This window comes from Pseudonaja textilis, chromosome 14 (assembly GCF_049901715.1).
Source record: "Pseudonaja textilis isolate UNSWEBS1 chromosome 14, rPseTex1.2, whole genome shotgun sequence".
In the NCBI taxonomy this organism is placed as follows: Eukaryota; Metazoa; Chordata; class Lepidosauria; order Squamata; family Elapidae; genus Pseudonaja; species Pseudonaja textilis.
In genome coordinates this window covers 3,458,991-3,485,950 of record NC_142003.1, presented here as the reverse complement: position 1 = coordinate 3,485,950, position 26,960 = coordinate 3,458,991, and the positions used below count along the sequence as shown (strand labels likewise).

Below are 26,960 nucleotides of genomic sequence, written 5' to 3'. Positions count from 1 at the left end.
TTACAGCAAAACAAAATTCCTTCGACAGCTGCATTTAAAGTCGGGTGTACAAATTCTGTTTTAATGCACGCACACCCAGACGCACAAAAAAAAAAAAAAAACCCCAGAAAATGGTTAACATTTAATGGTCATGTCGTGAATTACTGAGTTTTCCATTCCGGGAAAGCTTGGGCCATTTGTGACTCTCGTGAAATCTGAATTTCAGCCCCATCGTGGAAATTCCCAGTGCACTTTTGAAGGATCTCATTTTGACCCAACTCAACAAAATCAAAAGAAGCAAAAAAGCCTAAATTGGTATAATAGCAGGAGGAGCAAGGAAAAAAAAAAAGAGTTTGTTTTTCCTTCTTGTAAAGACACATCCCAGCCACCCAGTTTTTCTTTTCCTGTATTTCTTTCTTCCAGCAAATATTTTCATTTATTTTGGTTCCCAGAAGAGAAAGCCACAAATTGAGGAGGACCCAGTGATAATTTAATACAAAGGAAGGAAAAGGGGGGGGGACATCCCAAAATGGCTAACGTTCTATGAAAAAAAAATAAATCAAAATGTTCACACCCAAGCAAGGTTTTTTTCCCCTCCCACATTTTTTTTCTTGGCACACAGAAACAAATCTCAAAGGTTCAAAACAAAATGGAACAAGGCACATTACAGCTCAATAAAGAAAAGGCAGGTTGTTTTTTCCCCTCCGATTTTGGTCACGTTTTCATCCAAGTCCTGGCAGTTGCAAACGAGATTGGATTGTTGTTGTTTTTCTAAAAAAAAATTCCCCATGATACGACAAGCTTCGTGCAAGCTGTTGGAAGTGAGAAATGACAACAACAGGTTAGGCCATGTAACACCTCGAGAAGAGGAGGAGGAGGAGGAAGAACTACAGCCAAGGAGACGAACAAGCAAAAAATAGGATACAGGAACATGATTCCGTTTAAATCTTGAACCACAACACGTGGGCCTTAACTGACATGCCAAAAACGAGTTCTTTCTTCGAAGACATCCTTCAGAAGACACCCCAAAGTTCAGGCATCACCCTTTTAATTTCCTAGAGCTAACTGTAAAGATGGACAGCATGACAAAATAAGAAATAGAGGGATAAACCTCCTGACTAGAGAAGGAAGCTGGAAGGGACAGGTTGATATCCACAGGAGCTCGTTCCGCTCTGAAAAAAGGAGAAACAAATAAATAAGGGTTTGTCCAGCAGCAGCAAACAAACCCAGGATAGATTCTAAGGGTTTGAACAGTTTCTGAAAAGAGTTTTAAAAAAAGCTACAGACAGGGAAGGGATTTCAAGGGAGACAGGTAGATTTATACAGCCTGGATAAAACCAACGTTAACATACTTTCTGGTTAACAACTTAACACTTGTTAAAGTCAACATGCTAACCAGGTTATGACATCGTATGAAGCCCGGGTGGCGGTGGGGGTGGATTTTGGCATAACAAACCATGACGCTGGTTAACAAGCACAGCCAGTTTCCTTCACTCTTCAAGCAAGCAAATACAGCAGGACGGATTTCTATGCCAAGCTCAAGCGTTGTAGCCAAAGAAGCCAGCTCAAACTGGGATCCCAGTAACACGGGACAGGGCTGGGAAGAGATCTAGATTCAAAAATGGGGGCGGGGGGAAAAAGGGATAGAGAGGAACCCACATCCCAGCAGTTCTGGAGCTCACCCAAAGATCCCCCCCAAAACAAAGAGGGATTGTCAATGTGTGCAAAAAAACCCCCACTTCATCTCTTGCCCTCAAAATTCTGATCTCTTCACTGCCTGGTTGTTTGCAACATACGGTGCAAACCTAATCGATATGCAACCTACAGCGGTCTGCTAAGCCAGGATTCCTGGCTTCACACAGCTTCTAAAGATGGCTCTGAAAGGGAGATAAAAGCTTTGCTCTTCCCTTCTCTCTCTCTCTCTCTCTCTCTCTCTCTCTCCTCGGCCGATCAAAGCCTTGTCTATATGGTGGAAGATGCTTGGAAAAACAAGGCCGCGTTGGAAGAGACAAAAATACCACCACGAGGCAGAATCAGGAAGAGTTTTAATTACCAAAATGGTCTTGAGGAGCCAGGGAGAAAGCCAAAAAAAAAAAAAAAAGATACAAAACCAGAGAAAAGAGGTGGAGGAAATGGATCGTGAAACGAGAGGAAAGGGGGCGGGAGATTTAGAGGGGAAGGGAAACACTTGATCTTTAGTAAAAGTAGTGTCACAAATTCTCCAGGCACGCCTGCTTAAGCCGTGCGTGAAAAAAGCCACTTGGATTTTCTTTTTTCTTTTTCTTTTTTTAAAGAATTATTTTCTTGTCCAGGCAGAAGAAGAAGTAGAAGCGAAAGCATCTCGAGTTCATCCTTGCTGCTCTTCCTTTCCCCCCTCGCCAATGCCCAGTGTGAAGTTCGCAAAACTTTGTTTTTCTTTTAGAAATTAAAATTAAAACAAAAACGGTTCGTAAAATGAAATCAAGCCTGCCCATTTTCACTTGGCACAAGGAGGCATGCAAAAGCTCAAAGGTGCTGAATAAATAGCAGGGTTTTGGGGGTTGTTGTTTTTTTTTTTTTTGGCAACAACGAAAAAAAAATATACGGGGCGATTTCCTGACGGCTTAAAAAAAGAAAAGAAAAGGAAGCGGGAAGCCAATTTGAAGTGAAATCTAGGTGTGCGTTTCCACCTCGGGTGGCATGGAACCGGCACTACAAGCTAGGATGGGGTGCGTGCGTGTGTGTGTGTGTTGCTTTGAAACGATCTCCGAGGGAAGCCTTGTCTTCCTTCGAGGTTCGCACTCTTGGCTCAGGCCGGACTCCGTAGCGGCGTCTCGACACGAGTCCTCCGGAAGCCTCAGGCCGCCGTTTCTCAGCTTGGGGGGAATGCAATTCACAGGTTGAAGTTCAGTCAGTCCGAAGGATCATGGGAGGATGTTCGCTGTCGTCGTCGAGCCGCAGGGCGCCGATGTCGTCCTCCAGGCAGACGCCGCCGACCGCCCCCAGATCTTCGTTGTAGACTGAAAGGGAGACGGGAAAAAGGGGACACGCCCGTTCAGAAGGAAAACGTTCTTGTCAACTCATGAAATGTTTCTGTGGTCTTTTTAGAGCGGCCAACGGAAAGGGAGGAGGGGAAGCAAGTGCAGGAGCTTGGGAATTGAAAGTTGCATTCCGTAAATGTTTTCAAAGCTAGTAACTAGGTGACTGAAGTTTCTGCTGAGTAAAAAAATCTAACTGGAGAGCATGATTGATGACTCTGGGCTATGGATGTGTCCCATGGGAGAATATGAATTAGGATACACCCAGGGGGAAAACCAGGGTCAAGGTGAATGACAGTGAATGATGTGTCTCAGAGTTGGGGCTGGACATGTTATCTCTTCAGTCACCAACCATGACCGTCAACCTAGAAATGGACAAGCGGTAAAAAGAGGACCCCCGGAGTCCTGTTGTCTATTGTGTTGCCATGGCAACGGTGATGCGATCGATGCTTCCCTGCTACTGTTGACGGACAAGGTGACCCCCAAAAGGCGGGCCCTTCAGCCAAGGGGTCTATTAAGTGGTACGGATGGCCTTCCCTCTGTCGGGGATCCCTGCAAACCTCTTAATCTACAGCGGAAGGTTTTTGCGTAGCTCTTACCATGTCTTGTGGGCGAAGAAGGCATATAAGCAGCACCTCTGGTCACAGCGGCACTGTAGGTCTGTGCTACCAATGGTCTGTCATGAGAGGCAGATTCTAGAATTTCATTAGCTGGCTCCATGCTGCCATCCAACCTGGGGAAAGAGACAAGGATGCCTCACCTGGCGTGCCCTGGTGGCCTCCACAGCACAGCTGGACGTTCAGCAGGGAATCCCAACAATACTGGCAGGAAACCAGCTTTGTGAGCCACGGGTGGCACAGTGGTGAGAGTGCAGTACTGCAGGCTACATCTGCTGACTGCCAGCTGCCTGCAATTTGGCAGTTCAAATCTCACCAGGCTCAAGGTTGACTCGGCCTTCTGTCTTTCCTAGGTGGGTAAAATGAGGACCCAGATTGTTGGGGGGGGCAAGAGGCTGACTCTGTAAACTGCTTAGAGAAGGCTGTAAAAGCACCATGAAGTGGAATATAAGTCTAAGTGCTATTGCATGACACCAACCTGCATAAGAATTTTGTGCAAAGGACTCACTTGTGCTGTTTCATCAGTGTGCATTCACCCCCTTCCTGAGGGTCCAAATTGTACATGTAGAGATACCCATCGGCAGCTGCTACCAACAGTCGGGGAATTTTCTGAATTCTAGAAGGAATCAAAAGATTTATCAGCTGGCAAACTTTATGGGAAAGAAAGAAAAAAAAATAACATGGGCCACATTGTATAAGGAAAACCTATATAAAATGTTTTATAGGTGGCATCTTCCTCTAGCAAAACTGGCCCAAATGTATCAAAATATACCACCCAACTGATAGGAAATGTACCCAGGAATACGGATCATATGGTAGAAATGTAGAAAAAAACCAGGAGTTTTGGCATAGAATTCAGAGGTGGCTTGAGGCATAAAGTGGAATATAAACCGGAATTTTTCTTACTCGGAATCGTAACAGAAAAATATAATAAAGAGGTGATTTATTTAATAATACACCTGATCGTGGCAGCAAGGTTAGCCTTTGCTCAAAAGTGGAAAGAGAAAGAAATTCCCGATGAAAGTGAAGTAATAAAAAAGAAATGGACCTGCACTAAAGATGGACGGAATATTATAAAGTATGGGATAAATTCTATCAATGGTGGGGAAAAAGGAAGGATCCAGAATTAGAAGTAAGTAGGGCTGGAAGAACGGATGATTAGGAATAGAAAATATTGTATAAATGTACGAATGTATATAAAACATGTATTCTATGCCATAATACGTATGACAAACAGGATTGTAAGGACGATCATACCACGTCCGTTGTGTTTAATAATTTACTTAATCAAACTTTTTTGGGGGTAAAAAAACCAAGATTCATCAGCTGGCGTTGGTCATGCAACATCTTGCAAGGAAACCGGCAAGATCAGAGAGCGCCAAAGTCTCCCCACAATTCACCAGCTTTCAAGGGAAGGTCTACCTATTCACAGGTCTTGAAGCAGAAAACAACCCTTCATCCCAGATTGTTCCTTCTATGGGGCCAACTCTGCTGTTCACAACCGAAGGAAGTACAGACGGTTCAGGGAAGCAAATGAGCTGGATGCTGAACGGGAGTGATACACCTTTCAGAGGCATGAAAGTGGCCTCCACGTTCTTTTGCATCTGGGTGTGGAGGGGATCTGCAGGGCAGCAGGAGGAGGAGGAGGAGGAAGAGGAGGACTATGGAATCCGTGGCGCTCTCTGAGCTTGGTTGTTTTCTTGAAGACCTTTCATGACTCCACTAGGTAACATCATCGGTACTAGAAGGGAGGAGGAGGAGGAGGAGGAGAACAACTATGGGATCCATGGTGCTCTCTGAGCTTGGTTGTTTTCTTGAAGACATTTCATGACTCAACTAGGTAACATCATCAGTACTAGAAGGGAGGGGGGTTTGCAGAGAAGAAGAAGAAGAAGAAGAAGAAGAAGAAGAAGAAGAAGAAGAAGAAGAAGAAGAAGAAGAGGAGGAGGAGGAGGAGGAGGAGGAGGAGGAGGAGGAGGAGGAGGAGGAGGAGGAGGAGGAGGAGGAGGAGGAGGAGAACGACTATGGGATCCATGGTGCTCTCTGAGCTTGGTGGTTTTCCTGAAGACATTTCATGAGCCGACTATGTGATATTAGCCGTGCAAGAAGGAAGGGGAGGGGTTTGAGGTTTGTGGAGAGGAGGAGCCGGAGGAGTCGGGGTCTCCAAGCTTGCAGGACTATGACCAACGCTGCCCAGGGGCAAACCTGGGATTCCCCCCAGGGGCTCCCTCAGCCTCCACCTCCTGCCGTGCCGCTACTCACGTGGCCAAGGCGCAGATGTTTCTGTGCCCACAGAAGGGGAGCCGGACCGTTGCAAAGGCTCGGCCTTGGTTGAACATTTCGGTCACCTGGGCGGGCAGGTAGTTTGGGAACGTCCGAATGGTCTCCACAAAGTACCCCGTCCAGGTTGTCGGTTCCTCCTGAGGTCTGGGAGGGAGGGAGGGAGGGAGGGAGGGGAGAGGGTCTTCAAAACTGCCCCTTTAAAAACGTGGCTGCCCTTCCAACAGGTTGGGGCTGGCTCTTCTTTGCAAAGAAGTGTTGTTGTTTTTTTTGGACTTAACTATTTTTTTGTGTCGCTGCAGAAAAACCACAATCCCCCCAAATCGCAGGCAGAGTTAGCACGGGACACAACCCCACGCCCCTCTATCCCCCTCCCCAACTTTTCTCCCTGCTGTAAGGGGCCCGGTTGATGAGGCCAGTCACCCCCTTCCCTTCGGTCGCCCCGGGTTTAAGCCGAGGGGGGTGGGGGGGGTCGCCCTGCCCTCCCCACACTCACTTCTCTTTCACAGTCTCCAGTTTGAAAATGTGCACCGTCTCCGTGTTACTGGAAGCCGACAGGAACATGCCGTCCATGCTGAAGGCCAGGGAAGAGATGCTGACGCACCTGGGGGGACGGAGGCAAAGAGACGGTGGGGCAACCCCGGTAAAGAGGGAAGGGAGGGAGAGAAGAGGAGGAGAGGCGAAAGGAGGGAGGGAAGGAGAGAATAGGAGGAGAGGTGAAAAGAGGAAGAAGGGAAGGAATAGGAGAGCAAGGGGAAAGGAGGGAGGAGGGGACGAAAGGAGAGAAGAAGAGAACAGGAGAGGGAAGAGAAAGGAGGGATGAAGGGAAGGGAGAGAGGAAGGAAGGAAGGAAGGAAGGGAGGGAGAGAATAGGAGGTGAAAGGAAAGAGGGAAGGAAAGAAGGAAGGAATAGGAGGGCAAGGGGAAAGGAGGGAGGGAGAGAAGAAGAGAAGAAAGGAGGGATGAAGGGAGGGAGAGAATAGGAGGAGAGGTGAAAGGAAAGAGGGAAGGAAAGAATAGAAGGGCAAGGGGAAAGGAGGGAGGGGACGAAGGGAGAGAAGAAGAGAACAGGAGAGGGAGAAGAAAGGAGGGATGAAGGGAAGGGAGAGAGGAAGGAAGGAAGGGAGGGAGAGAATAGGAGAGGTGAAAGGAAAGAGGGAAGGAAAGAAGGAAGGAATAGAAGAGCAAGGGGAAAGGAGGGAGGAGAGGAGGGAGGGAGAGAAGAAGAGAACAGGAGGAGGGAGGAGAACGGAGGGATGAAGGGATGGAGGGAAGGAAGGGACCGCTTTTGTTTGCTGAAACCCTTGGGAAGGGAACAGTCCACGCAGCCTTGAACCTGAGGCTGCAATCCCACAATCACCTTTTCATGCCCCTTCGGAATTCGAAGAGCTTCTGCCCCTCTGGAATGGAAAACACCCGGATCACCGTGCCCTGCGGGAAAAAGGGAAGCCGTCCAAAGAAGCCCGTCTCCTCGACGTGACTCCTCCCTTCCTCTGCCTGTCCGGTTCGCTCGAGAACCCCTCGGGATCCAACTCAAGTTCCTCCCCCCTCCCTCCCTCCCCTTCTTCCCAGAGAGGGGACGGGAGCCTCACCTTTTCCGAGGCGGTGGCTAGCTTCGTACCGCTCGCGTCAAATGCCAGGGCGGCCAGCGGACTATCGTGAGCGGGGATCATGTTGGTAGCCCTCTGCGGAGAAGCCCGAGAACGGAACGCGAGGCCTGAGTGCAGGGTGGAGGTTCCTGCCCTCCCCCCCCCCCCCGCAAACAATCCCCAATTCCCGGGGTCAAGAGCCCGGCGGGATCTTACCAGGTTGATGGTGTCGAAGACTTGGACTTCGCCAATGGTCGCGCTCCCCGGATAGGCCAGGTAACAGTTATCGTTGTTTATGGACAGGGAACACAATCCTAGAAAAACAGGAAACGGCACGATCGGACGCGCGCTCCCTTTCGAAACCGTGTTCAAAGAATCAAGATTCATTACGATGGTAATATTACGCACCCTTCACGGACTTTGTGTCAACTCATAAAATATTTCTCTGGTCTTTTTAGAGTTGCCAACAGAAAGAGAGGGGGAGCATTGCGGCAGCTTGCAAAACCGAAAGCGCATTCCATACATGTTTTCCAAGATAGTAACTAGGTGACTGAAGTTTCTGCCCTGCCAAATCCAGAGCCGGAGTCCCAGAAGCAGTTCGTGACTGTGTACAATCACATTCTGGTAACTCCCGCGGTGCAGCTAGAACTAATTGTCGCGGCTCTGCCGTTCCATTAGAGTCTACTTCAGTGACATGGGGGGGGGGAATCTGCTGTTTGGGTAATAGTTTACACCCCCGCACCCCCAATATTAAATTACCCAGGCCTTGGTGCTCTGGAGAGCTTTGCATACGGCATTGAAACAAGACGGGAAGTGGCAGCTGCCGTTTCATAGCACGATACCATAGTCTCTGGAGACTGAAGGATGCTCGTAATAAATTAACTAGTTGAGTAGATATCTGTGCGTGGGAGTTAGTAGGAATAAACCAGTTTAACTGCAACTTCCCACGTGGTCCTGGTCGTTCCTGCCTAATGCTAACATCTCCCAGATGAACAAGCCCACCCAACAGCCCAACAAGCTCTTTTGGATGTAAAACGAGGAGCGGAAAGGTATCAGCGTCAGAGGGGGGGATCAAAGGAGAGGTAGGAGCATCTTTACCCGCAGGATTCGGGGGCGTCTCCCTGATGGTGTGCAACACCTTCATATCCCGAATGTTATGTATGTACAGAGACTCTTCTAGGCAGACAATCAATCTCTGGGAGGGGGAAATAAAAAAAGGAGAGAGAGAGAGAGAGAGAGAGAAGCAGATAGCAGTAGCACGATACAGGTAGTCCTTGTATTACGACCACAACCGTGCCCAAAATGTATGTTGCTAAGTGAGGAATTTGTTAAGGATCAAACGGCTGGTAGTTGGCAGAGTTAGCCTGCAATACTGCGTTCTCACCGCCATGCCAGCAGCAGCTCACCTGAGCGGGTCCCTCCACTCACCTGCCTGTTCAGCTTGACGGCCAGGATCGTGTTGGAGTAGCTGTAGTTGCAGATCTCCGTCCCTTTCTTGAAGTGGCAGACTTTCAGCTTGCGAGGCGCCCGGAGGCTCACGATGGCTACCAGGCTGCTGGAAAAGAGCCGTTCCACGATGCACACGTCTTCGGTGTCATCTGGAAGGCGAGCGTGGAAAGGGAACGGGGTGGCGGCACGGAACAGAGACAGAAGAACCAAGAACTGGGTTAGCTGCAGATGCAGGAGAGGAAAGAGCTCGTGGGGCACAACCCCCCCCCACCCCAAAGAAACCTATCTAGGAGGTCTCTAGGTGGGGGCCTGGCTAGAACGTCGGGCGTCTAGACTTCCTGTCTGTGGGGCTCTCATTTCTTAACAGAATGACAAGAGTTGGAAGGGAGGCTTGGAGGTCTTCTAGTCCACCCCCCCTGCTTTTAACAGGAGACCCTATACCACTTCAGACAAATGGTTGTCCAATTTCTTCTTAAAAACATCCAGTGCTAGAGCATTCATAACTTCTGGAGACAAGTTGTTCCACTGATTGATTGTTCTAACTGTCAGGGAATTTCTCCTTAGTTCTAGGTTGCTTCTCTCTCCTTGGTTCGTTTTCCTTCATTGCTTCTCCTCCTGGCTTCTGGTGCTCTGGAGAACAGGCTGACCCCCTCTCTTCTTTGGGGGAGCCCCTGGAATATGGAAAGACTGCGTCACCCCTAGTCCTTCTTTTCCCTAGACTAGCCCTACCTAATTCCTGCAAAATATTCAGGGGTACTTCCTCGCTAAGCAGAGAAATAGGATGAGGCAGGCAGAAAAGTAAGGGGAATAACTTCCGACTTCCTGCCGGCTTTCCCATTGACTTTCCTCGTAGCAAACTGTACCGGGAATGCTGGAAATAACGATCACGGGACTGCGTCAGCACTGAAGCAGCTTTGCTAAGTTTCTATCCCACACTTTTCGTGATCTGGGACACATTCTTTCAAAGTTACCCCATCTGAAGCTCGTTGATTCAATCGCTGTGGCCCCACAACCCACCCTTTGGAAGTTACAAGCGGACACAAGAGCTTCAGCAGTTCGCAGATCATTTGAAAACAAGGGCAGAGGGACACGGGTCTAAGAGGCAGACCACTTCCAGCTGAACCAGAACATGGAGGCAGTCAATTAAACTACTGCCAGCCAGAGACCGTCTCTCTCTCTCTCTCTCTCTCTCTCTCTCTTGTGGATCAATAGGTTGCCATTTCCAAGCACAGCTGCCTATAAATAGCCTGCCATCTTTTAGCGAGAAGCTGTTAAGTGGGTGAAGGCGAAAGAACAAGAGGGGGCAAAATCCCTCCACTTGCTGGAGCTTTGAGAGCTGTAAATAAAAAAGCCGGTCAAAATTGGTGCCGCTAAACACATTTCAGGCTGCTAGTGAGGCTTCCTGGGACGGAGCTATTAATATAAATCTTAACGTATCAAATGGCATTGCAGTCGGTGTTGGCCAACTAGGAAAAAGGCCAGGAAGTGAGTATCGTTAAGAGGTTCTGATTCATGAGTTCATCCCAGCTGACAGATGTCACTCTGCTCTCTGAGATAGTCCGAGAAATTCAAGGAAGCCCGAGATGAAGTGGGCGCTTCACGCGAATTGTACACATGGGATGTCAACTAAAAAAAAATACCCCTTTGGTCTTTTTAGCTGCCAGCAGAAAAGCGAGTGGGGGAAAGCAGCGCATTCCTTAAATGCCTCAGATAATCGCCTTGGCAGCCCAAAGCTGTTGGCGCGCAAGAATATTACTGGAGAGCATGATTGATGACTCTTGGCTATGGAAGTGTCCCATTGGAGAATCCAGGGGGGTGGGGATGGGGAAGACCAGGATCAAGGGGGAAATGATGTATTTTAGTGTCGGCTGCAACCAGGAAACACCGACAGGTCAACTCCTAATAAATCAATCTTTTTTTACTCTGAGATGCGGCTAGAGACTTGTGATTTGAATGGGGGTGCGTGTTGGAGCACTGACATAGGATCTAATCTGGGATCAGAGATTCAGTCTTTCGAACTCGCGCCGGAGCCCATCCTAAGGGAACTTCTCTCTAGCAGAGTGTGCGCTTTGGGTTGCTCAATGTGTGGCTTTTGAGTTGTTGATGGGGGCATTGATGGCTGGCTATTAAGTCGTTGGCTGTTGACATATGTTCAATTCTGCAGCTAACTAAGACTGTTGGACGAGCAGGCACAAAAACAGCCAGGGATGCAAAAGCAAGCGACAGCCAACAACAGATTGGGGTGTTGATGGCTGGTTATTGAGCGGTTGGCTGTTGTTTCCTTGGGCTGCCAAGTCCTTGCCTCCTGATAAGCTGCGGGGTAAATCGGTATTTCTGTTGACTGACGAGGGGCCCATTTCCCAGGATTCAATCGCTTCCCTGGCTGGTTTTGTGCCTGCTCGTCCAACAATCTTAGAAGCTGTAAAACTGAATGTCAACAGCCAACGGCTTCATAGCCAGCCGTCAACATGCCAATCAAACACTAAAAAAGGCACACACAACAGGTACCATACAAGTACCACACACAGAATAACCCAATGCACCCATTCTGGAGAGAGAAAGAGAGAGATTTCCTGAGGATGGGTTCCTGCACAGTCCAAAAGACTAAACCTTTGGTCCCAGTGACCGACCCAAATCGGGTCCTGCAACATTATTATTCTAGGAGACGTACATTCGCCTTTATTCGTGAGTAGTACATGAGCCAAGGCCTCATGAAGCTGCTTCAGTTCCACAGAAAACTTCCTCATATTGAAAATCGGAACGGTCCCACTATAGAGGTAGTCCTTGATGTACAACCATTCGTTTAGTGACTGCTCAAAGTTACAGCAGGACTGAAAAAAGCGACTTAAAACTAGGAACTGAAGTCCATACATTCTCACGCTGAGGTGGCTAAGAAATCCTGCCTCGACCTGCGGCCGTAATTTAGGAAAAGTGAGAAAAAAGAACCTCCCCCCAAAACCCCCACTTACTGCACTCGTAGATCTGCTCCAGTTTATCCACCGAAGAGAGAGAGAAAAATTTGTAGCCCAACACGCTGCCAACGGCCAAGGACCTGAAAAAGAAACAAGAGGTCAAACAAAGATCCTGATTTTACGTGATCATGATGACCCAAGAACCCACGTATGAACAAGCAAGCATGGTCAACTCCCAACTCTTCACATGCCGTCCATCTGTAAAATCTAATTATCAGCCTTACGTTTCTTGCGTACTCCACCAAAACCGGCTACAGAGCAATAAATTGAGACGGTTGAAAGCGGGGACAACTCAAGACAGAATTGCAGGACTTATGACTTGTTTACCGACTGTTTGAAATTCTTTTTTAAAACAATATATTTTTATTGTTTACAACTATAAAGATGAAACACAGCGCAACCATTCTGGCATCATTCTGCCACGCATACAAAGATATTACCAAACCATTAACATTCATATTGTTAGTACAATATTCACACTCTAGGTCTATTTGTCCTAACTATTTGTTCTGACTTTCCCCTCTCTTCTGCAACCATTGACAAAACTTATTCCAAGTATCCTAATATTCTGATTCCCCTTATTTTTCAGTTCTAGAGTTAGTCTATCCAGTTCTGCACAAGCCAGTATTTTTCTTTTTATCTCTCTTTGTTTTTGCAATACATTTTAAATTTTTATTCCTTAAACATCTCTTTAAGTGAACAATGTGATTCCAGGTTGTAACATACATAATCATAATTACATTTTCAGCTTTCTTATCCAGTTTCATATCATATCACTACCTATTCCATTTTTCTTTTAATATGTTTTATCCCTTCCTGTTATTTCATTCATCATTTTCAGAGAAAAAGAAAATATCCTAAAATATATTATCCAATATTCATCCCCTTTCATTGTCAATTGAATCTTGCCACCTATTTTAATTTTATATATTCTTCCCATTTTACTCCCTTGAATCCAATATATAACAATTAAAAAAAAAAACTAGTATCAATACAACCATTTTTAGTTGCTACATCCTTTATTAACAATAATGATCTCTTATTTACATATATTTCTTTTTTCCCCAATTGGGTTCCACGTGGCACTCTTTCCCTATTACATAATAAATCTTATATTTATTCCCCAAAATTTTTTATAACGATTTTATATTTCCCATTTTATTTCCATTTAACCAATTGTAAATAGGAATATCTTCTCTGTCTGGGGATGTATTTTCATTCTTCCAATATTGTGCCTAGGCCATTCTCGCCATGGCCACCTGAAATTCTTACAAACCCACCTTAGAGCTACTTACGACCTGGATTTGAAATTACGACAGTCAGCCCTACCCCACTTGCAGTCATGGCACCAAACCCCATGACGTGACTCCACATATAAGCCATATGCAGGATCCTGTGGTCGCGTGACCACGCTTTACCGAAAACTAGCCCTTATTGGGTTTTTCGGCAAATCTGCAACCCTAGTGAATAATTAGTTCACTTAATGACTGTGGAGATTTAGTTAATGTCCACTGCAAAGACAAGGTCATAAAAATAGGGCCAGGAGCAATTCGTTTTACAACCGTCGCTGTTTACAAGTCTGATGGGCAAGGTTCCAGGTTCAGCCATACTGTATTGTATTTCTATTGGGTTGATCGCTGTATAATTTGTTTGCGACGAGTTAAGTAATATTTTGTGTTCAGTCCTGTCACCAAGCAAAATTCTTCTCTTTGAGAAGGCCGGAAAAGGTGAGAGAGAAAATACCTCGTTTTATTGCAAAGGTTGGTTATATCCTCAAGAGAGAAATAGCTATTGATTATAAAAACTCATTTGTATCTCAGCCCAGGCACGGATCGCACGGCAATTCATTTTCTTTTCGAAAGTACAACTTGGGCAGAAAACAAAAATGGTTCTCTATAATGTGCCCCAAAGGGAAAGTCAGTATTTTTAATTTAGTGGTTTCGAGATTATTTATAGAGTTTATACTACCCATTATTTATAAGTCACTATCAATTTTAACAGACTCTAAAAAGCAAGCAGAACTCACAGTGTGTTCTCTCTGGCTAATGATTTAGGGGAGGAAAGAAAAAAAGACTAGGTGTTGGGAGAACAAAATGGATTAACGATAATCCTGTTCATCTGGCAGTAAGAAATATTCAGCAGAGTGGTATATTGTTTTATTGGCCCTCTAAGAGGGGGAACATACAATTTGACCACAGTCAAGGCTGCCTTTTGGGGTACGTTGGAGCGCATGAAACATAGCCAAGAGTTTTTGGTCAGACTCTTGTTTTGATAAGACGATCAAACGGATGTCATAATATAAGCAGTCAGAGAAGTGAGTGGGAAATTGACCAACAGGTGTTACAACCAATGTTTGGAATTTGTTCTTGTGAAATGGGATGCTAGCTAGCCACCAGTCTCGCTGGCTCCATCCAACCAAGGGTTGAGCGAATTGATGGAAATCCTGGAAATCAACGGTTATTAGCCCTGATATTGGTGGGTCTGCCTCTGAAGATCATTTACTGGTAGGCTCACTGGTTTTGGGTTGAACTGGGGAGGCTTTGGTGCTCTCTGAGCTTGAAGGCATTTATAACCCAACTAGCTAATATCATTAATGATCCTTCCTTCCTTCCTTCCTTCCTTCCTTTCCTTCCTTCCTTCCCCTTGGTGCTCTCTGAGTTTGCAGACATTTTATAACCCAACTACTGTGTTTCTCACAAAATAAGGCTGGGCCTTTTTTTTTTTTTTGACCCCCGAAAAAATGGCTAGGCCATCTTTTCGGGGGTGACTTAATTCCCCCCCCTTGCATCCTAGGGCGGGTGGGCGGCAACGGCTTGGATGTTGACCACGGCGTTGGCGGGGCACTTCGTATCGGGAGACCTTCCACCACCGTTGCTTTTCCTTCTCCCCGTGCTGGTGAGGCGTTTAGAGCAACGCCACGGCATTTGGCGCAGCCACCCGTGGCCAGCCAGGGCTCTTCCCTGCAACCGGAGCCAGCGGAGACACTCGGCTTCAGGCGCTCCTGTCACCGCCTTCCCTTCGCCTTCGAAGCCAAAGCCAATTCTTTTAAAAACGACACCCTACTACCGGTACAAGAAAGCCGCCCCTGCCCGAGAGGGCAGCCCAACCCCACGTAGGGAGGCAAATCTCCTGGGGCCGTAGTGCAGGATCAGCCCACCCCGGGAGACGCGCTCAGCTGCCATCCCTGCCTGGCACCAGGCAGAGCGGAAGAGCTTCGCCTGGGGCACCCAGCGCAGCTGACAGGTGGGCCCTCCTGCCTGGCGGCGGAGCTCTCCCCAAGGCAGCGAGCGCCTCCCCGCCGGGCTCTCCGCTCATCCCGCCAGGACCGCGCCAGAGCCGGGAATGTGAGCCGCAGGTGCGCGCCTGCCTGCCAAGCGAAAGAGCCGGGCTGACCCGAGCTTGGCTTCCTTCCCAAGTCCCTCCAGCCTGAACCCAAAGGGGCCACTGGGAGAAGCCGCTCGAGGCAGTGATAGCGCCTGCCCATCCGTGGACAGGGAGGCGAGGCGACGGCAGCGCTGCTTCCCTGGCCGGCGGGTCCGGCAGAGAGAGCCCAAAGCTGCCCGTCCTTTCCACCCCGTGCCCACCCCGTCCCCATCCCCACGCATGTCCAAATGCACCATCAAGAGGTTCACTCGCCCTATCAAAGTGACCTCTTTTCTGTCCCTTCCAAAAACTTCTGCTAAAACGGCTCTTGAAAGTTTTCAAGACAAGTTTTCAAGGCTCTCAAAAGTTTTCAAGTCAAGCTCCGCGTGCCAATTTTTTAAAAAAACACAGCCTTCTAAATAGCACGTACAGGTAGTCCTCGACTTACAACAGTTCATTTAGGGACCAAACAACTTCCCTACTCCCAAAGTAGGGAAGGTCACTCGCCAATCTGATAGTTTTAATACCCAAGCAGCCAACGCGACACAAGCTAAGCTGGACATCTTCCTTATCTGGCTGCAACACCTAAAGCTGGAATACCAAGTCGGTATAAGCCAGGTGTGCCCACACAGAGCCAACGCAACAACCTGCCCTCTAGCAAGCAAGCAATTTCGTAGGAGGCCTGAAATGAGCTTCCGATGAGAAATGTTTTGCAATAGTATAGATGGATTCATTGGCGATTGTTGTCAACAAGCCTGTGAAGCAAAGACTTCAAGAGAGGCCACGGTTGGATAGAGACTGGGTTTGCACACTACTTCAAAGTGAAATGGGTGACTCCCACACAGAATTAGGTGTGAAAAGGTGCTCAGGACTTTGGCATTGGGCATGAACTGTGGTCCGCCCAACAATATGGCTCAACCAAATGCCACTGAAGGTTGGCGAGGAGCTAATGCAAATCCTCGCTTTTGTGGTTCTATTCCCATGATGGGGAACCTATGGCACGTGTGCCGGAAGTGCCACGCAGAGCTATCTCTGCCAGCACGCGAGCTCAGTCCCACTGCGCATGTCGGCGCGCCTCCCGCCAGCCAGCTGATTTTCAGGTACCTGCCCTGCATGCGCAGGAGGCAGGGCGCACGCGGGAGATGCGTGCGCATGCATAGGGGGAAGCACGGGGTGGTGGTGTCACACATGCATTGCATTATGGGTGCAGGCAGATGTGCACACTTTCGGCACACGACGACAAAAAGGTTCGCCATCATTCTATTCTATTCTATTCTATTCTACTCTACTCTATTCCTATTTTATTATTTTTCTCTTCTCTCTATTCAATTTCTATTCTACTCTATTCTTCTATTATTTCTACTCTTCTCTATTCTATTCAATTTCTATTCTATATTCTTTTATTATTTCTATTCTATTTCTATTCTCTTTTCTCTTTATTCTTTTCTCTATTCTATTTCTATCCTACTCTATTCTTCTATTATTTCTACTTTATTATTTCTCTTCTCTTCTCTTTTCTATTCTTTTCTCTATTCAATTTCTATTCTACTCTTATGTATTCTACTCTCTGTTCACAACTGAAGAAGCTTCTTGGATGAGAAGCGAAATGTTTTCAAGGAGAAAACCAATAAAGTCCAGCTGAAAAACATCTATGGGATGCCCATGACCTGAATGATTGAGAATCTCCAAAGACATTTAAATAAGTCAAGAATTGTGGTTTGGTTTGGTTTTCATTTTCGTTTATTACCTGAGCCTTTTTAGCTGGACTCAAGAAGCTGCAAGGTGCTTTTTTTATCATTGCAAAGACAGAAAGATCTGACAGGGTGAGCTGTCAGTGTGCTTCCCTAAAGCAGTATTTCATAATCTTGGCAACTGGTAAGATGGGTGGACTTCAATTCCCAGAATGCCTGAGCCACTGCTGAGCACGGTGTTTCCCAACCAGCTGGCGGCTTCACGATGAGTGGACTTCAACCCCCAGAATTCCTCAGCCAACAGGCGCCATCCATAGTTCCAGGAAAGGAAGATTCCTTAAAATAGGGACTACCACTGAGCAGGCCTGTCCAGAGCTGAATCAGCAACAAATCTAACCTCAAACTGCTTAGAAGTTAAGAATAACTTTATTGTCACTTTAAACGTACACTAATCAGCATACATTAAAATCGAATTTTGTTGCATACAGCTCTCAAAGGATCACCAATATCCACCACAGAAACAGGACAAAATAAACACAAAATTATGCATACACCCACACATATGTAACACATAGAAACAACAGTCTAGTTCTGATGTATACATGTACCACGGTGAGAAAAAGAAAAACTTTGCTTGGTTTTCACATTCTCCTAAATCAACCCTGGCTGTCCTTTGGAAGGGCAGATCATGAAGCTGAATTCAACTTCTTCTGGCCAACAAATGAGAAGAGAGGACTCTTCGGATGATGTTGGGAAAGATGGAAGGAAGGAGGAGAAGGGAGAGGATGAGATGGCTAGATTTGTGTCATCATCAACGCAACGGATATGAATTTAAACATTTTACTCGTAATTTATCTGTTCGTGCAACTCTGAGCCACGTACACCATATGCTAGAGTTAAAAAACAAAAACAAAAATAAAACCAGGAGAAAATAGTAACACTCTACCGCCCCAAGTTACTACATCAGCGAAGGAAACAAGAACCAAGGAATAAAAAATCCAATTTGGAACAGAATCGAATTCTTTATTGGCCAAGTGCGATTAGATACACAAGGAGTTTGTTCCCGGTGCGTAAGCTCTCAATGTACATACAACAATATAGATTTTTCTCAGGGCAGGGGTTGCAAAGCACGAGAGGTTTGAAGGGATTTTTCTCAATGGGAAAGTGCACGTTTTCCCACGAGTCATGAATCCTGCGCTCTGATTCACTTTTAAAGTGGTTTTTTCTCTGGAATCGCCAACCCTGCACCCCAATTTACCTTTTTAAGTAGGTCCCACTTAAGGTGGGGGTATTAGGCCAGTATTAGGCCAGACAAGTCTCCCCCCCACATATCTTGGTTAACCTTCCATTCCCAAAGCCGATTCTGGCTTCTGAATACAAACCTAAAGTTTCTCCTAAATTTTCTCACAAGGCCAAACTTTTGCCTGCCTCTATCTCTATCTCTGGCTATCTCTATCTATCATCTATTTATATCTTATCTGTCTGTCTGTCTGTCTATCTATCCAACCTATCCTGTCTGTCTAATCTATCAATCTATCTGCCTTGTCTATCCTGTCTAGTCTGCCTGCCTATCAACCATCCATCCCCTATCTATGATCAATTTGTCTGTCTGTCTTGTCTACCCTGTCTGTCTACCTATCCCGATGAGACAACCCCCCCCCCCCCCATATCTTGGTTATCTGGCCTTTATGGAACCCCTACTTGGGACCACCTCCACCTCCCCGGAGATTGAGGGTGTGTGTGTGGGGGTCCTGCCCTACTAGAGGCCTCTAAGAAGAAGGTTGGGCTGCCCTCTTCTTCCAGGAAGGCTCAATGGGGCTCCCCAGCCCAGGGGTGAAGGGCTGGATGGCCTCTGGGTACCCCCTCTTCCCACCTCCCCCACCCCACCCCTTTCCTAGGGTGGAAATCCCAGAGGGGGCATGGCTTAGGGTAGGTAGCCTTTCCACCTACCCCACCCACCCCGAGGCCCATACTCCACAACCAGCTGGGAAGGGGGGAGGGGAGCGGGGGGGGTAGCGGGGGCACCTCTGGCCACGCCCCCTCCTCCGGCCACGCCCCCTCCTCCCCCTCGCTTTCGAACTTTGCCTCCTGCTCCCCCACCACCCCGCCGTGTCGGGCACGCGCGTGCGCGCTCCTCTCTGGCCACGCCCCCTCCCCTCTCCCTTACGTGTTGTCCTGGTTGAAGTTGGCGAAGAGCAGTTGGCCGGAGCCGGCCTCGCCGCTCTGGCTGGCTAAGTTCATGGCGGCCTCGTCCTTCGCCCGGTGGGTGGGGAGCGCAAGCAAGGACGGCGAGGCTCAGCCTCGAAGGCGCCCGGCCCGGCTCATCATCATCATCATCATCATCATCTTCTTCTTCTCCGGCCGTCTCCTCCTCATCTCCCTTTTCCTCAGCGGCGCCTTGTTTACGCTCGGCTAGCGGCCGAGGCCTTTGCGCGCGTGCGCCATCCCGCCCCTCCTTTCCCAGCGGCCTCTTCGCCCTCGCGCAGGCGTCTTGGAGGCAGACGGATGTCCCCGCGGGGTGGGGGTGGGGGAAAAACGGACCGCGGGGCGCCTGCGCGGTGGCTCTCTCTCGAGAGAGAGACGCCGAGCTGGGCTTTTGCACGCGCAGGCGCAGTTCTCCTTTCGGCGTGCGGGTTAGTATTTGCAGAGGGGAAAAAAAGGTGGAAAAAGATACCGAAGGCGGAGAAATAATTCGACCACGGATGCCTGTTAGGAATGCTTGGTTTAAAAATGGCGAAACGATTTAGAAGCAGAGCCCACCAAATGAAATAAAAAAGGCAAAGTTTTTGGCTGTATTTGTTTAAATGATTTAGAAGGGACTAATTGGTTTAAAAGAGCAAAGATCTGATTTATTTGCTAGCTTAAGGAAAGGGGTGCAATGAAACGCCGGATTAAGCCAATGAATCAAGTGAACCATTAATGCTTTTGCAAAAAAAAAAAAAAACCCAATACAGAACTAGGGGAGGGGAAAAGTGCCGATCCAGCCTGTATAATAATACTCATTTTGCTCTCGCAGTTTCATAGAAAGCAAATTCGAAATTACACCCAACTACAGTGGAACATTTTGTTTCTGCAATAAAGCTTCTTGCCTGCAATTTTTTCCCCCTCCCTTCAGACAATATCAAGGGTGTTAGGAAATCATGTTGTCCCCTGAGGCCATTTCTAAGCTCATTTTCTCATTAGTTTAGATTAGCAAAAGGGCCAGACCAGAGGGTGAGTCAGAAGGCCTCCTTTTGGCTCCAATTAGTGCTGTCTCCCATTAGCCGATAAAGCCGGAGAGATTTGCTTACCCTGAGCCTCTTCCCAGGATGCCAAGATCAGTTTGCGTGAAGGACAACAGATGGTAGTGGAAGAGAAGGGAAGGGAAACAGCCAGAAAATTGAATCAAAGAGATTTGTGGTGGGTGGGTGTGCGCGTGCATTTTGTATGTGTACAGAAACACCAAGGGCTTATTAATTTCCCTGTCTCTGGTTCTGCTTTGTCGGTCAGTTTGATTCCCTGGATGCAGAGAAAGGCTTTGTATAGCTTCATTTCTAAATAGCATCCATTTGGGGTGCTGAAAAGTCACCTCTATCTCACAGGCGAAGGATCTGCAACCCAGCAGGACAGACACAGACTCCAGAGAGTAATTGGGACTGCAGAAAAAACAATGGCTACCAACCTGCCTTCCATCGAGGACCAATATATTGCATGAGTCAAAAAGAGGGCTGTGAAAATATCTACAGACCCCTCACATCCTGGACATAAACTGCTTCAACTCCTTCCCTCAAAACGACGCTATAGAGCACTGCACACCAGGACAACCAGACACAAGGACAGTTTGTCCCCAATGCCATCACTCTGCTAAACATCTTTTTTTTACATTGTGGCAACCAAAACTGGATGCAAATATTCCAGGTGTGGCCTTACCAAGGGCTTATAAAGCGGTATCAACATTTCACGTGATCTTGATTCTATCCCTCTGTTGATGCAGCATTTGAATATCTTTTCTAAGGGCCTCATGGTTACTCTACCAATGAGTTGACCAACCTCAAATATGCTCCTACAGACAGAGGTCCTTGGAGACTGCAGTTCTGGTAATGGGCACCAGAGGGCAGAGGTAATAATCAAATAAAATAGTTTAGAACTAGAGGTGAAGTTCATCATAATATTTTGATAGAGAAAGTGTATCTCTCTAAGTCTAGGAGAGAACCAATAGCAGAGGTCTTGCATTCACCAACTGGTTCTTCACCCGGTTGGATGCAGCTAAACATTTGATGCTTGCAACAATTCAGGATTCAAAATCCTAGATTGCATCACAGTTTGAATCTGAGGCCGAGTTTTGTTTTGGGGGGATTTTCTGTTTAAATCTGTTTAACTTAACCTAATCACCTGTTTTGTCCTCACCAACGCAGAGAAAAACAAACGATTTTGCCAAAAGTTGTGCTTCCACCGAATTCCTTTAACAACCGATGCCTGAATTTGCCAGGCCTTTATTCTATAGCTTTACTACGTTTTTATGGTTGCCTTTTGTAAGCTGCTCAGAGTTGTGTCAAATGATGGCAGTGCGGAGACGTATGTGTAAGACACACTGTAAATTTCAGAAATAAATAGGATAGCAGGCAGGTTCCAGCATTTGTACAGTATATGGAGTTACACTGAGAATATAAGAAGGCAAGCTTCCAGGATTTTTGCAACATATATTGTGCATTTCTTGAAGAATTTGGCTTTAAAATTGTTCTCTCCTCGAGAACAATTTTTAAGAACACCGAAGAAATTTGGTTTATGATTTTTCCCCGCAAACAGCAATCAAATCTTAGTAATAAGGAACGACAAGGGTGTATTCCTTCGGCATTTGCAGCTCCAGGTGTTAATAAACCCCCATCTGGCATAATTTATCTGCTTTTCCTAAGTTAATTGCAATTATTTTGTTCTCTGATCAAGATGGAGCTGTAAAAACAAACAAGAGGAAAAAAGATAACCCTCCCCCCAATGTAGTTTTTAATGTTTGCAAATCTGCATTCTGGTCATGATAAATAGTTAATTCATGGATTTTTTAAAAAATCATATTTATATTCTACCTCCCTTTGCCAGGTGAGGTAGCATCAGAATCGCATTTGATACTGAGATGGGTGGCTTATAAATTTTTATAAGATAAATAGCTTTACTCCTTGAGTTGACTCATTGTGTGATGACCCCGGGTGGGATACAAAATAAACACAGTCACAAAAAAGCAGGCGAATCCCCTTTTATTCCTTCAGTTTGCTTCAAGCTCCAAATATCCTTGACTGGAGACCAAAAACTCCCACACAAACAGTTACAAGAAGGAGGAAATGCCATTTAAATGATAAAGAGTAAAAAACAACACAGGCAAGATAAGGCTGGAGGACGTCCACAGATAACAGAACAGACACTGGGAAGGACGCCAAACTCAGAGAGGAACAATAAACTAGAGATATTTCCACGCTTTGTTTCCAGCTTTCGCCCTTACACAGGTCCATCCTCTTATTCAGTTGTCACAGCTGCAGACCATTGAAGGGGATCAAGGCCCTCTCCTCCCCCATAGACCATGTCTCTCCCTTATTCTCTCCTCTCTGCTTGCCCTAGGATGCAGAGGGGATGGGCCTGGGTCCTCCTCTGTCTGCCCAGCCGGCCTCTGCCCTTCCCCAGCCTCCTCCACAACCTCCAGAGCCACATTTCCACTCCCTGTCGGCTGTTCCTCCTCTCTGTCAGAGTCAGTCTCCACCAGGGACATGACACATTGGCCTTGAGGCTGAAGGAAGTTCCTCCCCACTCCCCCAAAAAGATGGCCGCTAAGTTTATTGAACCTTGGGAGATGAGATTATTTCTCCCAAGGAACCACCAGGGGATTACGCTTATCCGCCTGGAAATGACCTCTGACCCCCTCCCACCATTCCCCCTGCCGTCACCTTTGCACATTCTGCCATCATCCTACCACCTGCTTCAGGAGATGCTGGTTGCCCCAGCAACCGTGTCCCAGTTTTAAAAATAGTAATGTATTTTTCATTCAGCTCCTTCTTCTGCCCTTACAATGGAGGCTGCTTATTCCAGGTCTTCCTTGTCCCCGGTGAACACGGTGCCCTCATCCAGAAGGGAACAGCTTTTGGCGTTCTCCAGGTTCCAGGCATGTCCAGTTTTTGCAAGATCGGTGGATATTTTCACCCAATTCCCAGGCACTCAGTTGGAGATTGTTGCCCAAAGCTGATTCTTGCTTCTGAATACAAACCTAAAGTTTCTCCTAAATTTTCTCACACAGTTCTGCTCTGCCCAACTTCTACCTATCTCTGTCTCTGTCTCTATCTATCTATCATCTATCTTATCTATATCTTATCTACCGTATCTACCTATATTTGTCTATATCCTATCTATCTATCTATCTATCTATCTATCTATCTATCTATCTATCTATCTATCTATCTATCTATCTATCTGTCTGTCTGTCTATCTACCTACCTATCTATCATCATATCTATATCTTATCTACCTTATATATCTATATCTCTATCATCATACCTGTATCTTATCTACCTTATATCTATCTATCTATCTATCTATCTATCTATCTATCTATCTATCTATCTTCATCATCATCATCATCATCATCATATCTATATCTTATCTACTTTATATATCTATCTCTATCTCTCATCATAGCTATATCTTGTCTACCTTATCTACCTCTATCTATCATCTATCTTATCTATATCTTATATCTATCTATCTATCTATCTATCTATCTATCTATCTATCTATCTATCTCTATCTCTATCTCTATCTATCTATCCATCTATCTAATATATCATCTATATGCACACACACACACACACACGTATATGTATAGAGATAGATAGATAGAGAGAGAGAGAGATAGATAGATAGATAGGTAGATATAAAGTAGATAAGATATAGATAAGATAGATGATAGACAGGGTCATAAAATGTCTGCAAGAAAGCCACCAAGGTCAGAGAGCAAGAAGGACCCCTCATTTCAGCCCTGAGCTACAGGTATTCTCCTTTATTGGTGCCTTTAATCTGTTACAAAATTCCTGATTTATCCTAAAAAGCTGATATCCATCTCTCACACATCAATTATCCTTTGAGTTACAAAGAGAACGGATTTCACAAGGTTGGGAAATGTCACCCCATGCCATTGTTTCGCTGATATAAAACAAGGTAGTTAGCAAAAGGATATTCTCCAAAACTCAAAGTCACTAGTTTTCTTTTCTCTTTTTCCCTCCCTATAATCTTTACAACCCAGAGATAGGCTATGCAGTCAGAGAACAAAATAAGATTGTCCCAAGCCAACCCCTGGTAGGATTTAAAGGCAAGGCTCCTTCAGATAAACGCAGCTCTAATCCCACAATGTCATTTCTGAGCTGGGTTGTTTACTCTCAGACATTTCGTTACCCAACAAGGTAACATGATGAGGATTGATGATATTATCTCCTTGGGTAATGAAGCATATTCGAGCAAACAAGCCAGCTCAGAGACCAACTCTGGGCTAGAGAGATTCTCCACTATTTTGAATGTCATTCCATTGGATCTTTTTCTTCGATTTGGTACCCCCTCTCTCAATCATTTCCCATTCTCTCGAGCCATCATAAAGGGATTTCCAGTTCAATCTTTCTCTTTGAGTTCCGATTTTAAAAGGATGCTATAATGAATCCCATTAAACAGACAAGGAATTGTTCCCTTCCTCTTCTGAAGGAATAAGTGAGTGAGGAAGGAAGGAAGGATAGAGAGGCAGGAGGGATAAGACAGAGAGAGAGAGAGAGAAAAAGAAAGAAAGAAAGAAAAAGGGAAGGAAGGAAGGAAGGAAGGAAGGGGGGAAGGAAGGAAGGAAAGAAGGATAGGGAGGGGGAGGGATAAGAGAGAGAAATACAGAGGGAGGGAGAGAGGGAAGGAAGGAAGGACAGAAGGATAGAGGGGCAGGAGGGATACGAGAGAGAAAGAATGAAAGAAAGGGAGGAAGGAAGGAAGGAAGGAAGGATAGAGAGTGGGGAGGGATAAGAGAGAGAGAGGATAAAGAGGGAGGGAGGGAGAGAGATTAGGCAACACTGGAGTTTTTAAAAAAGAGATCAGACAGCAATTTGTCCAGAATAGTATAGGGTCTTGTGCTTGAACAGGGGGTTGGACTGGATGACCTTGAAGGTCCCTTCCAATTCAGTTATTCAGAAGGAAAGGAAGGCGGGAGGGAGATGGAGGAAGGGAAGAAGAAAGGAAAGGAGAGTGGGAGGGAGGGAGAGAGGAAGGTGGAGAAGGGATGGAGGGAGGGAGGAAGAAAGATAGGGAGGGAGGAAAGAAGGAAGAAAAAGGGAGAGAGGTGGATGGGAGGGAAGAAAGGGAAGAAGAAAGGAAAGAAGAAAGAGGGAAGGAAGGAGGGAGGGAGGGAGGAAGGTGGACAGGATGGAGGGAGGGAAGAAGAAAGGAAAGAAGAGAGGAGGGAGGAGAGAGGAAGGTGGAGAGGGGATGGAGGAAGGGAGGAAGAAAGATAGGGAGGGAGGGAGGAAAGAAGGAAGGAGAAGAGGGAGGGAGGTCGATGGGATGGAGGAAGGGAAGAAGAAAGAAAGAGGGAGGGAAGGAAGGAGGAAGTGAGGTGGTCAGGATGGAGGAAGGGAAGAAGAAAGGAAAGAAGGAAGGATAATTAAACTAGATCTCCATAACAGCAACTGGTCTGCTGTCTGTCGGCTGGGGCTGCTTCTTCCTGCCTTAGGAAAACAGTCCTCGGTGTGGCTTTGCCAAGTGACCACTGACCTGCTTTTGTTGAATGGATGGGAACGGTGCTTGCTTCCAATCCCTCCCCCTCCCTCCCTCCCCCTCCCTCTCAGCTTTGAGCCCATCTCCTTTCGCAACTTGAAAGGCCAAGCAAGGGCACCCCAGAACCCGTCCAGTTGTGGGAGAGGGAAGACTGGCGAGGAGGAGGTGTTAAAAACCTCCCGAGATCCGGTGATAATCCTATGGATTTGAGAATCTGGGTGTGTGATGACCCAAACGGGCATGGCACAAAAGCAACAAAGTCACAAAAAATAGGTAAATTCCCTTTAATTCCTCCAACTTGGCCCCCAATGTCCCGGTTATCCTCGGCTGGAGAAAAAAAACTCTTCCCCAAAAAGGAAAGAAATGCAGTTTGAACCTAAAGTCAAGATAAATTAGAGATAACAAAACCAACACAAACCACGCTGAAGTAATTAACAGGATAGGAGAGGATAATAATTTGCAGACTTCCAAAAGATAACGCAGCAACCACAGTTGGGAAGATGCCACAACCCAGATAAACCTCAACAAAGATAATGCACGCTTTGCTTCCAGTAAGGTGCTGTGTGCAAATTCCCCATTTATATCCTGTTCCCTCAGCTGCAATTAATGAAAGGAATCAGGGCCCTTTTCTCTCCCGTAAGCTATGTTGCTCCGTTCTCCGTTCCTCCCTGCATGCCCTAGGAGGAAGAGGGGGTGGCCCTGGGTCTTCCTATGAATGTCCAGCCGGACTGTGCCCTTCCCCAGTTTCCTCCACAGCCACCAGAGCCCCACTCCCACTCCCTGTCAACTGCTCAGTCTCCCCCTCAGAATCGGACTCCAACAAGGGCATGACAACGGGCCAGATGGACAGCCTGTTGGCAATGGAGAAAGAGGAGGACCATTGGTGCTTCACGGTTATTTATGACATCGATATCCCGTCTGTCCACAGAGTTGGCTGTGGGATGGAAACTGGGAGTCCCGGAAAGCCAAACAGCGATGAAACTCGGTTTGCGCAAGCTTGAGATGTTCAGAATGTCCTTCTGGCCATCTCCATCTCCATCTCTGCCCGGCCTTGTGTTGGCCAATTAAGATGCGCTTGCAAGCAAGACAGAACTGCAATCCTGCCTTCTTGACTTGGAGGCCTGGTGGGAGTCCCAGAGATAAGAGGAGGGAGATGGGCACTTCCGAAACATGATGGATGGTTGATAAATAAATGAAGTAAAAGGTTGAGCCTTTAAGGCAGAGCTCCCCAAACTTGGCAGCTTTA

General features: G+C 46.7%; 1 protein-coding gene across 1 annotated transcript; it reads right to left on the bottom strand.

The window, feature by feature from the left end:
• Positions 1-2,007: 2,007 nt before the first annotated feature.
• WIPI2 (WD repeat domain, phosphoinositide interacting 2) lies at positions 2,008-19,470 on the bottom strand. Its single transcript, XM_087941994.1, has 12 exons — positions 19,125-19,470; positions 11,901-11,983; positions 8,911-9,080; positions 8,581-8,677; positions 7,699-7,796; positions 7,486-7,578; positions 7,254-7,324; positions 6,390-6,497; positions 5,876-6,040; positions 4,122-4,229; positions 3,596-3,729; positions 2,008-2,978 (listed from the first exon to the last, which is right to left on the bottom strand). Exons 1-12 carry the CDS (start codon positions 19,196-19,198, stop codon positions 2,866-2,868), a joined length of 1,314 nt encoding a protein of 437 aa, XP_087798120.1. The 5' UTR covers positions 19,199-19,470; the 3' UTR covers positions 2,008-2,865.
• Positions 19,471-26,960: the final 7,490 nt, after the last annotated feature.